Source organism: Myxocyprinus asiaticus, chromosome 43, assembly GCF_019703515.2.
Source record: "Myxocyprinus asiaticus isolate MX2 ecotype Aquarium Trade chromosome 43, UBuf_Myxa_2, whole genome shotgun sequence".
Lineage (NCBI taxonomy): Eukaryota > Metazoa > Chordata > Actinopteri > Cypriniformes > Catostomidae > Myxocyprinus > Myxocyprinus asiaticus.
The window spans coordinates 23,200,236-23,214,546 of record NC_059386.1 but is presented as its reverse complement, the minus strand read 5'-3'; the positions used below and the strand labels follow the sequence as shown (position 1 = coordinate 23,214,546).

General features: G+C 37.9%; 1 protein-coding gene across 4 annotated transcripts in view; it reads right to left on the bottom strand.

Annotated features, from left to right (window-relative positions):
• LOC127433917 (disks large homolog 2-like) overlaps positions 1-14,311 on the bottom strand; it is a 303,885-nt gene that overhangs the window by 7,924 nt on the left and 281,650 nt on the right. For all 4 annotated transcript variants that reach the window (XM_051686267.1, XM_051686270.1, XM_051686268.1 and 1 more), the window contains 6 exons: positions 11,862-11,937; positions 7,775-7,874; positions 2,947-2,997; positions 2,498-2,599; positions 578-750; positions 34-143 (listed from right to left, as the gene is read on the bottom strand). In XM_051686267.1, coding sequence (XP_051542227.1) covers positions 34-143; positions 578-750; positions 2,498-2,599; positions 2,947-2,997; positions 7,775-7,874; positions 11,862-11,937 — 612 coding nt within the window. The remainder of the gene's footprint in view (positions 1-33; positions 144-577; positions 751-2,497; positions 2,600-2,946; positions 2,998-7,774; positions 7,875-11,861; positions 11,938-14,311) is intronic.

The window sequence follows — 14,311 nt, the reverse complement described above, 5'->3', positions numbered from 1 at the left end:
GTAAGCCATCACAAGGGTGTGTGGAAAACTTACATTAAGGACTCAATGGATCTAGGCTTTATAAAGATGGCAATAGGGTAGAGTTGTGCTACTTGTAGTCGTTTTATGGCATTCCCAGACACGTCAAGTATGCAGTGCTTGCCCTAGAAAAGCGATAAAGGACAGCTTGGTAAACACGGGGAAGCTGAACAGTAGAATAAGGGGCAGTTCACTCCATATGCATTTCGCAGGAGTTATTTTTTAATTGTTGGTCTCTGTAAATGTGCGGCAGATGAAAGTTTTTGATCGTTGCGACGTGTCTCGCACCATGAGCACCACTTTGTCAGATGTCGTGTCAAGTTAAAGAAGTTCAGCTTTTAAAAACATCTTGAGACCCCTGCATTCCGAAGAGCTGCTCCAGTCCCTTTTTGAATGCAAGAACACTGCCCTGTGTGAATGTATCATGTCTTACTCTTAACCAAGCTACTATACATCTGGAAGACTAGCTAGGCATTCCAAAACATGAAAGTTTACGATTGTTACTAATGAGCGTACTTGAAGGAAATATAGTTGGTGAACAATTGTAGTGACTACTCACCCGCTCAGCCACATATTTCACAGACTGGACGCTGGTTCCGTACAGATTGTCATTGTACTGTCCGGCCTCGATGAACTTGTGCTCTTGGATGTCTTTCTCCATCTGCTCTCGTGAACTCATGAAGTGATAATCTCTCCCGTCCACTTCATAATCCCGCTTTGGTCTTGTAGTATCTGAGATTGATAAAAAACAGGCTTGTGTGCTCCATTACACAACACAAAAAAAGGTAGCATCTACAGAAATTAAATTCATTCATCTTTGCCATTATTATCTACATATGTTTGCAATCATGTGAACCTACAGTCAGCTGTCAGATTGCTGTGATGTTATCTACATTCATTCTCCAAAAATAACCCCTTCTACTTCTAACTTTTGGGGTGATGTAGTAAGAGAATGAACAGCAGCTGTGATCTAAAATAACCATTGATCTATTATAGAACTGACAATGGTATCTAATAGGGAGGGATTGAATGACGCTATTACTATTCTACATTATAACTTGCTCACTGCAGACTAATACTCTCACTTACCTTCTTTATCTGAACTGTTAGCAGCTTTTAAAAAAAATAAAATTATGAAAATAAACAAAAAATGGTTAAATTAAAATAGAAAAACTGAAAAGCAAACAAAGGATATATCCAAGATGGAAGGCATGAAAGAGCTCTTTGGTATTCAACTCAAGTCATTTTAGTTTCGGAATGATTTACATTTAGTCCCTATGGGTGGGAACAAAGACTTCAACTCATATGTCAATATTTTGGCTGACAGTTATTGCTCAACCCAACAAAGCTCTTTCCAAAAACATTAGCCGTTTTTCCACCATTGGGCCGGATGGTTCTTGTTGCAGGATTCTAATTCTAAATCAGGATTAGAATAGACCGACTGAGCAAGTGACCAATCGTGAGTCAGCACGGCACTGCAGTCGTTTCACTAGATTGGTTCTCAGTGAGCACGGTTAGCTAACCGCAAATGGTTTAAAATTGTACCGTCCCGAACTGTACTCAAGTGGAAATGCTTCAAAAACAATTATTCACCGTGCTCAGTACCGTTCGGCCAGATGGTGAAAAAGCGCTAAATAAGGCATAAAAATCTAATTACCAAACAAAACAAAGAAAAACTTATGAATGGATTATGTAAGGGTAAATTCCAAGGTTTACATCCAAGGTTTGCTCCAAAAACTTTTATTGGGTGTTAGGGGCTATTCACACCGAACACGTCTGTCTGTGCTTTTTTTTAATCAGCATCCTGCACAGGAGTGCCGTGTTTTTTTAGATGCTTAGCCATGTTAAAAAGACCTTCAACTTTTAAAAACGCATCTTGAGACACTTGCGTTCTGTTATATTCCTTGCACTGCATCTAGTCTTTTAAGTGCAAGAATGAGTTCGATCTGAATGGCCCATTACTCTTTGGAAATATACTGCTAAAACATAATTGAAAATGTGACCTAGTTGAGGTTTGTTAATAAGCATACTGTACCTTGAGGTTAGTGATTTGATAGTCACAGCACAATGAAATGAGTGGCAGGAACTGCAGAGCAAGGGTTATGAGCACTGTGGGACAGTAGGGTAGACCATGGACTCTTATGGTCAAACCACTCACCTCAATACCTTTCCTTGATGGACTTTTACCAGCACTTCCATTAGCATAAAGGCTTAAAAACCCCCAAGACTACTGCATATAATTACAATCTACCATGGCCAGAGGTCTTTCTAACATTCTGGTTGAAACCCTTAATGGCACTAGTGTTTACTATTGCTCAGTTGGCCTCTTTTGGGATAACGGTTGAGTCAGCCTCTACTGAAGGTTAATTTGTGCGTTCTAAAGATGAAAAATGACTAATTAACAAAGGATCCACTGGAAGACTAGTTAATATGATAATCTGACCACAAGGGTACAAGTGGATCTTTGCTATGTACTTACGTGGCACACACGACCCAAACTTGTCAGGGAACTCGGAGATAAGGTCATCGTTGATTCTGTCCTTCATGGGTCCCAGGATTATAACCGGCCTGGCATAATGAACTGTTCAAACAGATGATAAAGAATCAGAAATGCCTGTGATCTCTGATGTCCCTGCTGAAAAGACCAGCTTAGACCAACAAAAAGTTCCGGACTAGTTTATGCTGGTCAGTGCTGGTTTGGAGCTGGTCTAACTGGTGGACCAGCAGAGTCTTTCTGGTGAAGCTGGGTGAACAAAGAAGTCTTGCTTTGATGTGAGCTATCCCTTTAAGAACCCACCAGCGCACCAGCATCCAAAATACAACATTTGCTTTTCAACAGGGTTGTGGCAAACAACAATCACTTATCAATTTACAAGTATTGCGAACCTCAAAGAGTCGAAACATGAGACATAGCGAAGAGGCACTTACTCTCTAGTCTAATGACGGGTTCGTAGGAGAGTATGAACTCCTCTTGACTCCCTGGCAACAGAACAGAGAAACACACTCAATAGGGTGATGAGTTGTTATGGAGCTCAGCTTGCTTTTTGCAGAACATCGGCGACACAGCCACATTTGGCGTACCCTTCACCAAGGTCTCTGTTCTCAGAGTACAGCTCGAGCGGATGTGTAAATGAGTTACTGAGCATGTAATGTCATTATGTGCTTGTTGAAAGGACATTTGTTTAAAAAAAAGAACAAAACAGAAAAACCAGCTATATTAAGTTAGAGCTCATTTGGAAGATTAAAGAGATAGGCTGCCATGGGACGATGATGGACAACAGAAAAGCAATATAACCACAAATGAGACTGAAGTTACAGACAGTGACAATACTAATTGGATTTAAACATCCAATTATGGGAGTGCTGGTCCAAAGTGATGCTAGTTCTGGGGTGGTCTGCGTGCTCAGGGACGCGGAGAGCCAGAGGAGGTTATTTTTAGCCCTGGAACAAACAGAGGCAGGCTGGCGCAGGAACACGATAGTGTTATTCAGAGGCAGAGCTTCATTTCTCTGCTTGGCAGTGGTAACATTAAACTACAGAATGAATCATGCATTCTTTAAAAAAAAAGGCAAAAATCGAGGTTACAGTGAGGCACTTACAATGGAAGGGTTTAAAGGCAGAAATGCGAAGCATATTATTTTATAAACGCATTTACATTAATTCTTCTATTAAAACTCTTGTATTATTTGTGCTGTAAAGTTATGTAAATCATTTACAGACGTTTTAGGCTTTTATAGTTCATGTCATTACATCTTCATGGGAATGAAGTTGTAAAATTGGAAATAACTTTACACAGAAAAGGTTAGTAAGTGATTTTTTTTCACACTAAAATCATAAAAACACACTGTATTTACGTCCTGTGGTTATACTTTTATACTAAGTACTTTAACGTTTACAGATTGCCCCCAGTCACTTCCACTCTAAGTGCCTCACTGTAACCCAGATTTTTACTTTTTTTACAGGAGAGATGAGTTGAAATTAATTTTTGTGGTAATCAACATTGTGCCACAAATGCTGTCGATTGAGCTTAACTTGTATTGATCCTGGAATATTCCTTTAATTATGTAATTCCTGAGGGAGATAAACAGTCCCTTTCTTGTGTATATCATGTGAAAATTGAAAGGAGTTGAAAGATTGGATATAACATTGCACAGACAAGGTTAGTAAGTGATTTTATTACATGTATAACGTTTTATTATTAACAACATGTATAACGTTAAATCTTGTTGCTTAATTTTGAAACTGTACAGTCGTCTCAAGCAATGCCTTGACCCATTGACTTCCATTTTAAGTGCTTAACTAATTTGTGCTTATTTTTACAAACTGAGGGACAAGTCGAAATAATGTTTTGTAGTAGATGCTATCAAAAGAGTTGTACTGAACCTGAAAATGTTTTTTTTTTAATGTCTTTTTATCTTTGTAAAATAAAATAAATGGATGTTTCTGTACTGAAAAATATTTCTATGACAGCACATTTCACTTTTCATCAGTGCATTGTGAGTCCATTTCCAAAATAAATTAAATAAATGCAGCAAATCCTGTTTATCGGCCAGTGGAAAACAAACAAGTCAGCTTTCATTATGTGACGATGGCACTCTATGGTTGTCCAGAAGAGCATTATACAATCTGACAATTATGTGACAAAATCTAATCTGTCTAAACACAGAGAGACTAGTGACAAACTTAAAGCGAACTCTAAATTCACACATTCTCTGTAAACCTGCCACTGTTAAGATGACTACAGGACCTGACAGCTAACGTTCTGACGGCAGGGCCATGTCTATGTGTGGGCTAGGGTGGGCATTATCCACCCTGACGATTCATCTGCCCACCCTAGATGATCGGACGGACTGCAAAACTAAAGCTGTGCAGTGCGATAGTTTTGGTAGTTTCGATTTATCTCTGGTGCTTGGAAAACCCACAAAAGTTGCATATTAAGAGCATTGCAGAGTCTTATTTACTTTGCTGTTGCGAGATCTCGAGAGCTCAAACTTTAGCACCTGGCCATGGACGAGGTAGCGTTCACTCTGTGCTGTGTGCTGCTGTTGCACGGCCACGCTTAAGATCCGCGAACCACAATTTGTTGTAGCCTACTGCACACAAAAAAGAGAACTGAAGAAACTGAGATGCGATCACTTAAAACGTGAGATATTATTCTTGTGTAGTTTTTTGAATATCTGGATGGCTGACTTCGAGATGGTTGACTTCGAGAGCCAGTTTTTAAGGGTGAGCATTTGACTCAGATTTAGCATTTTTCAGAGATTCAGAACAACACAGTGGGATACGTTCCTGTAATATACTATTCATATTAGTGGTTGACCGATAAGGGTTTTCTAGTGGTCTGTTTATGAACCATTACAGTGAATATGTTAAATAAAAACATTTATTACAAATCAAAGAATTAGGGGAGAATTCACTAAGAATGAACTGCTATTATTATTTTCACACGCTGTCTGTGCTGGTTTAGCACCCGATTCAATAAAGGAATTATGCAGATAAGGCAATCGCGCAAACGTGCCAACAAATTTGCTGCTGAACAAAATTTGCATGTGCAATTCTTATCTTGCGGGCTGATTCAGTGTGCTCGGAGGATGCAGCAGAAGATCACTGTTATTTGATTCACTTTGACAAGACTGAACAGCATCACTATCTACTGTGATTCAGATACCTGATTCATCTATTTAAACATGCCGAAAGTGCGCTCGACTACACCGCGCATCTGGATATATGACAGGTTATATAACGCTCTTCTCCATCATTTGATCATTATTTGATAAATTACTGTGAATAAGACAAAGGTATATGTGCTGAAATACCACGTGCAAAAGTAACTTTTAAGTGAATTCCCCCAACACTACCACCCCCCCCAACCCAAAGATAAAAATGCATCGCATTCTGGTCACGCCACTGTGGAACAAAGTTACTTTTTCTCAAAGCAATCCATCCTAGTTTTTGTGTTAAAGACTATTATCAGAGGCTTATTTGTGAGTCTAAGTTGGTATTTTGGACAAAATTGGACTGAGTTTCAAGCATAAAATAAAATTAGACACAGGAGATTAAATTAAGGACATAATACTGATGACATCAAAGGTTTACATTTTCAACACAAAATAAAATCATCTCTTCTGTTTGGGCTATATTTACTTTTTCTTCCTGTCTATGGATTATATGACTTGAATTCCCTTTACTACTCTCGCACACACAAAACCATAACATATTAAATGTCTTGGTTAACTGCTCCTGATGTGTTCATAAAAAACCTCTGTAATTTGTCAAAAACACATGACACTTTTGTCAAAGCACTGTAGAAATGACTTAAAAGATATAGGCAAGATAACGTGTTTCCTCCTTGACCGTATTGATTTTAAGCTAATAGAATGACATAACTACTACAGACAGACCACAAAAAATCAAAACAGAAACAAGACCTATTACATTATTGCATACATTAACAGTGAGGACTGTGAATTTCACATGAAAGGAATATTTTGAATTAAATGCAACAGCATCTACGGTAAGCTGCAGTTTACCACAGAAAATAATTATGAATTGTTCTTCAGTTTGTTTTTTTGTACGTTTATTTCTGTACAGTCTATAATATTTTCTGTGGTAATCAATAGCATGTCAATACAGCTTAACTTGTATTGAACCCGGTACATTCCTTTAAAAAGTTAAAACGCTAGATGACAACACCAAAGACTGAACAAACATGAATTTTACAAGGTTCTGTGACAAATTATCTTCAAACAGGTTGAGTTCATGCAACATTTTAGCTGGGACATAAACGTAAGGATGATAACGCAGAGTTCCTAAAATGTTAAAGAGATAGTTTACCCAAAAATGAAAATTCTGCCATCATTTACTCACCCTTGTGTCAATTAAAACCTGTCAAACACAAAATGAGAAATTTTAATGAATGTTATTCAATGCAATTACAGTGAAAGAGGAGTGGGGTTTTCAAGCTTCAGAAAGGATGCATAAACACCAGAAATAAGACTTGTATTTCAGTCTGTTCTTCACAAAAAGGTGTTGTATGACTTCAGAAGACTTGAAATATAGAGCATGAGTCATATGGAGCACTTTTAGGATACTATTGTAGTGCTTTTGTGTCCTTTTTGAAGCTTAATATCTCCAGTCCCCATTCATGGAAAAGAGCGACCTGTGCATTCTTAAAAATTTCTCCTTTTGTCTTCCACTGAAGAAAGTCATAGGGTTTTGTCAGGCAACTGGAGGATGAGTAAATGGTGTCAGAATATTTATTGTTGGGCAAACTATGCCTTTAACACCTGAAAACAAATATAAATGTTTATTCTTGCATGCAGACAGTTCTTGAAGACAGTCAGGAACTTGAGACGCAACAGAAAGTACGAACTTGAACTGAAATGTAAAATGTGTGCTTGGGAGAAGGTTATTGGGTCCATTCCTTAACACACTTACTCAGTGTCTTTGCTCCGTACCCGTCCTCCCCTATTCCAGAGATGTCCTACACCACACGGCCGATCAGAGAGGGGCAGAGAGAGAGAGAGGATGAAAGAGGATGGGAGAAAGAGAGTGAGAGAGGAAGAGAGACAGTAAGGTTGTTGGTGGGACGGGTGGTAACGATAGCAGAAGATGGAGGACGTAGAACAGAGACGAAAAACATGGGCTTCCAGGAGCTACCGACACACACCTAGAACTTTCACCCCACCACAGAGATGTTTGTGTGTGTTTATGTACCTACGTGTGTGAGCGTGTGTGTGCATTTGTAGCTACTTACGTTCCGAGTCGCTGCCGTCTTGCTCATCGCCGTCCTTGTTCTTGTAGAAAGGGAACTTGCGTGTAAAGATGAAAATCTTTCTACGCTTTTCACTGAATGACTGTGCGAGAGAGAGAGCATGGAGCAAACAGGGGGCTCTAAACGCTGTCACAGTCATGCTGACAAAAACAAGATGGCAACTGGGGCCGGGCGTTAGGGACAGCAGCCAGAAAACAGCCAGCATCCAATCTGTTTGTCTCATTTAGTTTTCATCGGCAGAATTGTTCATCTGGGATCTAAATCAGTTTTGCGATTCAGTTGTTTTAAATGAATTGTTCACCCAAAAATGAAAATTCTGCCAACATTTTCTCACCATAATGTCAATTCAAGTCCGGATAACTTTCTTTCTTCCGTGGAACACAAAAGGAGTAATTCATAACAAAATGTACAAGCTGCTCATTTCTATACTCACATTTCTATACTCACATGTGCGTGATGAGTTAAATTTCAAGTTGTTCCTCACATAAAGCTAACAGATGGCTTCAAAAACTTGGAATATAGTGCATAAGTTGTATGGACTACTTTTAAGATGTGTTTACTACTTTTGAAGCTTAACAGCCCCCAGTCCCCATCCACTTTCATTGTATGGAAGAGAGCAGCTCTGACTGGAAGAGAGCAACTTCTCCTTTTGTGTTCAATAGAAAATAGATGGGTTGTGGGTTTAATTACTTGAAGGTGAGTAAATGATAACAACATTTTCATTTTTGGGTGACGTTTCATCATACTGTGTTCAAACTGATTCATTTTTGTTGTCTGGCAATGACAACACTAGGATGATACTAAATAGGGTCCTTTGTTTAAATCAAAGACTGATCCAAACTTGCTGTTCATAACGCCATGGCACCTGAGCTATTCTCAGATAGCTTAAATGTATTTAAATAAATCATGATCAATAGAAGTGAACATAAAAGAGAGGTAAACAATGATAAACAAAAACAAATTTAAGCTGTTTTAGTGCCATGCATAGGCAAACGGGACATTTCAAACAAATATTAAAACACAAAGCATGCAGGACAGCCCTGAGAAGGGTGACATGCTGATCAAAGGGGACAAAATCTGTGCTGCTTGCATGTGCTGTGAAGTGTTTATAAAATGGATCAGTAAAAAACAAACTAAAGTGTGTTTTTCTATCTGATTTAGTAATCTGTAAGTTTAACCTGAGCTCAGTGTGCTGCCTGATATATATGACATTTTTCTGATACATTACAATCTCAAATGCTGAATTTCATGAAACCTGTCAAGAACATGTCCAAGTCATATTTCATACTAAAACCAAAGATTTTTATTACTGTAATGCCATAATGCTATTTATTATTATGTATAATATATACACCGATCAACCACAACATTAAAACCACCTGCCTAAAATTGTGTATGTCCCCCTTGTGCCACCAAAACAGCGCAACCCACATCTCAGAATATAATTTTGAGATTATATTCTTCTCACCACAATTATACAGAGCAGTTATCTGAGTTACCAAAGACTTTGTCCGATCGAACCAGTCTGGCCATTCTCTGTTGACCTCTCTCATCAACAAGGCATTTCCGTCCACAGAACTGCCACTCACTGGAAGTTTTTTTTTTGTTTTTGGCACCATTCGGAGTAAATTCTAGAGACAGAAATACTCAAACCAGCCCATCTGGCACCAACAATCATGCCATGGTCCAAATCACTGAGATACATTTTTTTACCCATTCTGATGGTTGATGTGAACATTAACTAAAGCTCCTGACCCGAATCTGCATGATTTTATGCCCTGCTGCCACACGATTGGCTGATTAGATAATCGCATGGATGATTGTTGGTGCCAGATGGGCTGGTTTGAGTACTTCTGTAACTGCTGCTCTCCTGGGATTTTCACACACAACAGTCTCTAGAATTTGCTCAGAATAGTGCCAAAAACAAAAAACATCCAATGAGTGGCAGTTCTGCAGATGGAAATGCCTTGTTGATGAGAGAGGTCAACAGAGAATGGCCAGAATGGTTTGAACTGACAAAGTCTACGGTAACTCAGATAACTGCTCTGTACAATTGTGGTGAGAAGTATATCATCTCAGAATGCTATTCTGAGATGCGGGTTGTCGCTGTTTTGGCGGCACGAGGGGGACCTACACAATATTAGGCAGGTGGTTTTGATGTTGTGGCTGATCGGTTTATATCTTATATACTATTAAATTATTATAATATTACATATTATTAGCTATATTATTAAAAGAATATATAATTTAAATTGTGAAGTATTTATACAACATATTAGTATTTATTGTACAGGATGTAATTAATGCACAAATAATTATGTGCAGACAGAATGATTGTCATTACTGTATTACAGTAATGATGATATTTTTTTGCATTATCTTAATGAAAAATGGAAGGAATACAACTTAATTGTCATAAAATATAATTTCTACATAATTTCTAAATGTTTTGGGGTAAAATAAGACCTGGATATTTCTTTGTCAGATTCAGCCACACATTTTTAGCAACAAATAAACATATCGTGTTAATTTGAATGCTGTTTGCATGTATTTTCTGCCTGTATAAATACACCAACATGTGTATAAATGAAATAACCTTGTTTATTTTTAAATATATACCCATGTTATTCATAACTTCCATGATTCCATGATCTCTAATATGAGGCATATAAACACATATGCTAATAATCAATGCATTTTTAATCAACACTGAAATCCTAAGAGTAACAAAACTGAAATTAAATCCATACAAGTAATTCTGGTGCTTCTTAACATAAAGACAAAACCACACAACAAAATCCTCATGTAATCCATCAGTGCCAACACTCCCTCCTCCTTTCCCACCATCTTCAAAAGACAGAGGGAGAGACAGAAAGAAAAAAGGGGACTAAAAATGAAATGGAAATTTGCAGGCCTGGCTGTGATGTTGCTATGGATACTAGAGGGACTCTAAGGCTAAAAATCTCAACGGTGCTGGTTGTCTGAACTAAAAATACATCCTCCATTCTTTAGTTTGAATCACTTCACTTCTACGCTTACTGTAAATATGCATGATAAATATTTACAACACATGCACTTACTACACCAGATCTCATAAATATAAGGGAAATAGAGATGGGTCACGATGGTCGACAAATTGATTAGGCGTCCAAAAACCGACTAGTCGATTAGTAAGTCTGACCATTAGTTTATCTGTTTTTTTCTTATATATATATATATATATATATATATATATATATATATATATATATATATATATATATATAAAATTTTGATCATTCTAATGGCGATACTTTTGATATTTTTAACATTAAAACACTATAATCTCAGTAAAAGTTGTGTCTTTTAATTCATCCCTTTAAAGCACTGCCTTTACATCCATACATATTCAAATGGTAGTTTTGGGCTGTTGTGTGTGTTTTATGATGCTGTGTAAACATAAAAAAGTAGCCCAACTTTTAACTTTTTTGAATGCAAGAACACCTCTTATCGAAACAGCGTCTAAGAAATGTGCCCAATCAAGGTCAGGTGAACCTGAAACCAGTCTAATTATACAGGGCTTCCTTAAGACTGATTAATAAACTAGTAACCCATCTGATTGTTTGCATACATGTTTTGCACATCCCCGGTACACACATATTACTGTGGCTGGTTCTGTAAGCTGCCTGTTGGGGTTTGTCTTACTGCAGTACTCATGCTGAAAGCTCAGAGTGAGCTGTCACACTGCGGCAGAAGGAGAGAGTCACACACACACAAACACACACACAAGAATTTGACTGAATGACTGACTGACCCACTGGCAGAACTTGAAATGTGAAAATAAATTCAAGATGACAGGGCACAACAAAGTAAACTGAGGATAAGAGGAGACAGGCTGATATTAAACTAGATATACTGAAGCGAGTGGACAGGCACTAGTGGTAAACTCTATCTAAACTGTCATTATCTTGTTGGGTCCTTCCTGTTCATTCTTCTAAAAATCAACATAGAAAAGTGGGATGAACAGAATTTAGGGTGTTGGCACTGATCTAACATTTTAAAGACCATCACTAAAAAAAAAAGCGCTTACCCCTTTAGAGTCAAGGCTACCAGGCTTTGCGTTGAATTTAACTGTCTTTAGACGAGCTCTCTCTTTTCTCTCCACCCTGCCATAACGAAAGAGACCATATTGCTGAAATGCAATTCACATGGAATAATACTGGAAAATATACAGCTGAAATCAGAAGTTTACATACACCTTTGCCAAATACATTTAAACTCAGTTTTTCACAAGTCCTGACATTTAATCGTAGAAAACATTCCCTGCCTTAGGTCAGTTAGGATCACTACTTTATTTTAAGAATGTGAAATGTCAAAATAATAGTAGAGAGAATGATTTATTTCAGCTCTTGTTTCTTTTATCATATTTCCAGTGGGTCAGTAGTTTACATACACATTGTTAATATTTGGTAGCATTGCCTTTAAATTGTTGTTGGGTCAAACGATAAGTTGCTGGAATTTTGGCCCATTCCTCCAGACAGAACTGGTGTAACCGAGTCAGGTTTGTAGGCCTCCATGCTCGCACACGCATTTTCAGTTCTGCCCACATATTTTCTATTGGACTGAGGTCAGGGCTTTGTGATGGCCTCTCCAATAACTTGACTTTGTTGTCCTTAAGCCATTTTTCCACAACTTTGGTGGTATGCTTGGGGTCATTGTCCATTTGGAAGATCCATTTGTTACCGAGCTTTAACTTCCTGGCTGATGTTTTGAGATGTTGCTTCAATATATCCACATAATTTTCCTTCCTCATGATGCCATCTATTTTGTGAAGTGCACCAGTCCCTCCTGCAGCAAAGCACCCCCACAACATGATGCTGCCACCCCCATGCTTCACGGTTGGGATGGTGTTCTTTGGGTCGCAAGCCTCACCTTTTTCCTCTAAACATAACAATGGTCATTATGGCCCAACAGTTAAATTTCAGACCAGTTTCATTAGACCAGAGAATATTTCTCCAAAATGTAAGATCTTTGTCCTCATGTGCACTTGCAAACTGTAGTCTGGCTTTTCATGGCATTTTTGGAGCAGTGGCTTCTTCCTTGCTCAGCAGCCTTTCAGGTTATGTCGATATAGGACTCGTTTTACTGTGGATATAGATACTTGTCTACCTGTTTCCACCAGCATCTTAACAAGGTCCTTTGCTGTTGTTCTGGGATTCATTTGCAATTTTCGCACCAAACTACGTTCATCTCTAGGAGACAGAATGTGTCTCCTTCCTGAGTGGTATGATGGATGAGTGGTCCAATGGAGTTTATACTTGCATACTTTTATTTGTACAGATGAACGTGGTACCTTCGGGTGTTTGGAAATTGCTCCCAAGGATGAACCAGACTTGTGGAGATCCACAATTTTTCTTCTGAGGTCTTGGCTGATTTCTTTTGATTTTCCCATGATGTCAAGCAAAGAGGCACTGAGTTTGAAGGTAGGCCTTAAAATACATCCACAGGTACACCTCCAGTTCAATACACCTCCTATCAGAAGCTAATTGGCTAATTGGCTAAAGGCTGGACATGATTTTCTGGAATTTTCCAAGCTGCTTAAAGGCACAGTTAACTTAGTGTATGTAAACTTCTGACCCACTGGAATTGTGATATAGTCAGTTAAAAGTGAAACAATCTATCTGTAAACAATTGTTGGAAAAATTACTCCTGTGATGCACAAAGTAGATGCCTAAACTATAGTTTGCTAATATGAAATATGTGGAGTAGTTCAAAAATGAGTTTTAATGCCTTCAAACTAAGTGTATGTAAACTTTTCACTTCAACTGTACAGGGCCATATTCTCCTTTATAGCAAATACTTTTTTTTTCCTGAAGTCCCGTTATGATGCATCAAACACCTTGATTTAGTTTAACAGGACCATTTTCTACCCAATCTTTGGAATTTAGAATTAAACAGACTGTTGTTACTATACCTTTAAGACTTAAATATGTAAATGACTACTGTTATGATTGGCTAACCTTGTGCATTTGAAAACAACAGTGTAGCTCACACAGTTGTACATCATGGAGGGTATCAAATTATGTACTATAAATGTCAGATACTATTTTCTAATGTGATCATGGTTGTGACGTCAATATTGTGATGATCTGAATCACCCACTGTACATTATGAACGTTAAAGTATGTCAACATGGCAGTGTCAGAAATTCACTTTTACATTAGGGGGCAAAATCTTCCCCCGCGATTTGATTTTCAGGGGCATGTTTTACCTTTAAAAGGGCAATTTTTTTTCTGGACTTATAAAACAAACTGTCTCTCATTTGTTTATTTCAAACATAAACATTTTATAAATTTATAAAATACTGAGAATTTATTACCTCTTACCCTTAAGAACTATATCAGATGTTACAAATAAATAAAAAAACCCCATAAGAATTCAATACAGGGGTATTTTTTGCCTCCACATTTTAAACTTCAAGGGGATTTTTGTCACCTTTGGTGGCATTTTTGCCCCAGGCCCCCCTTAATGGAATGACCT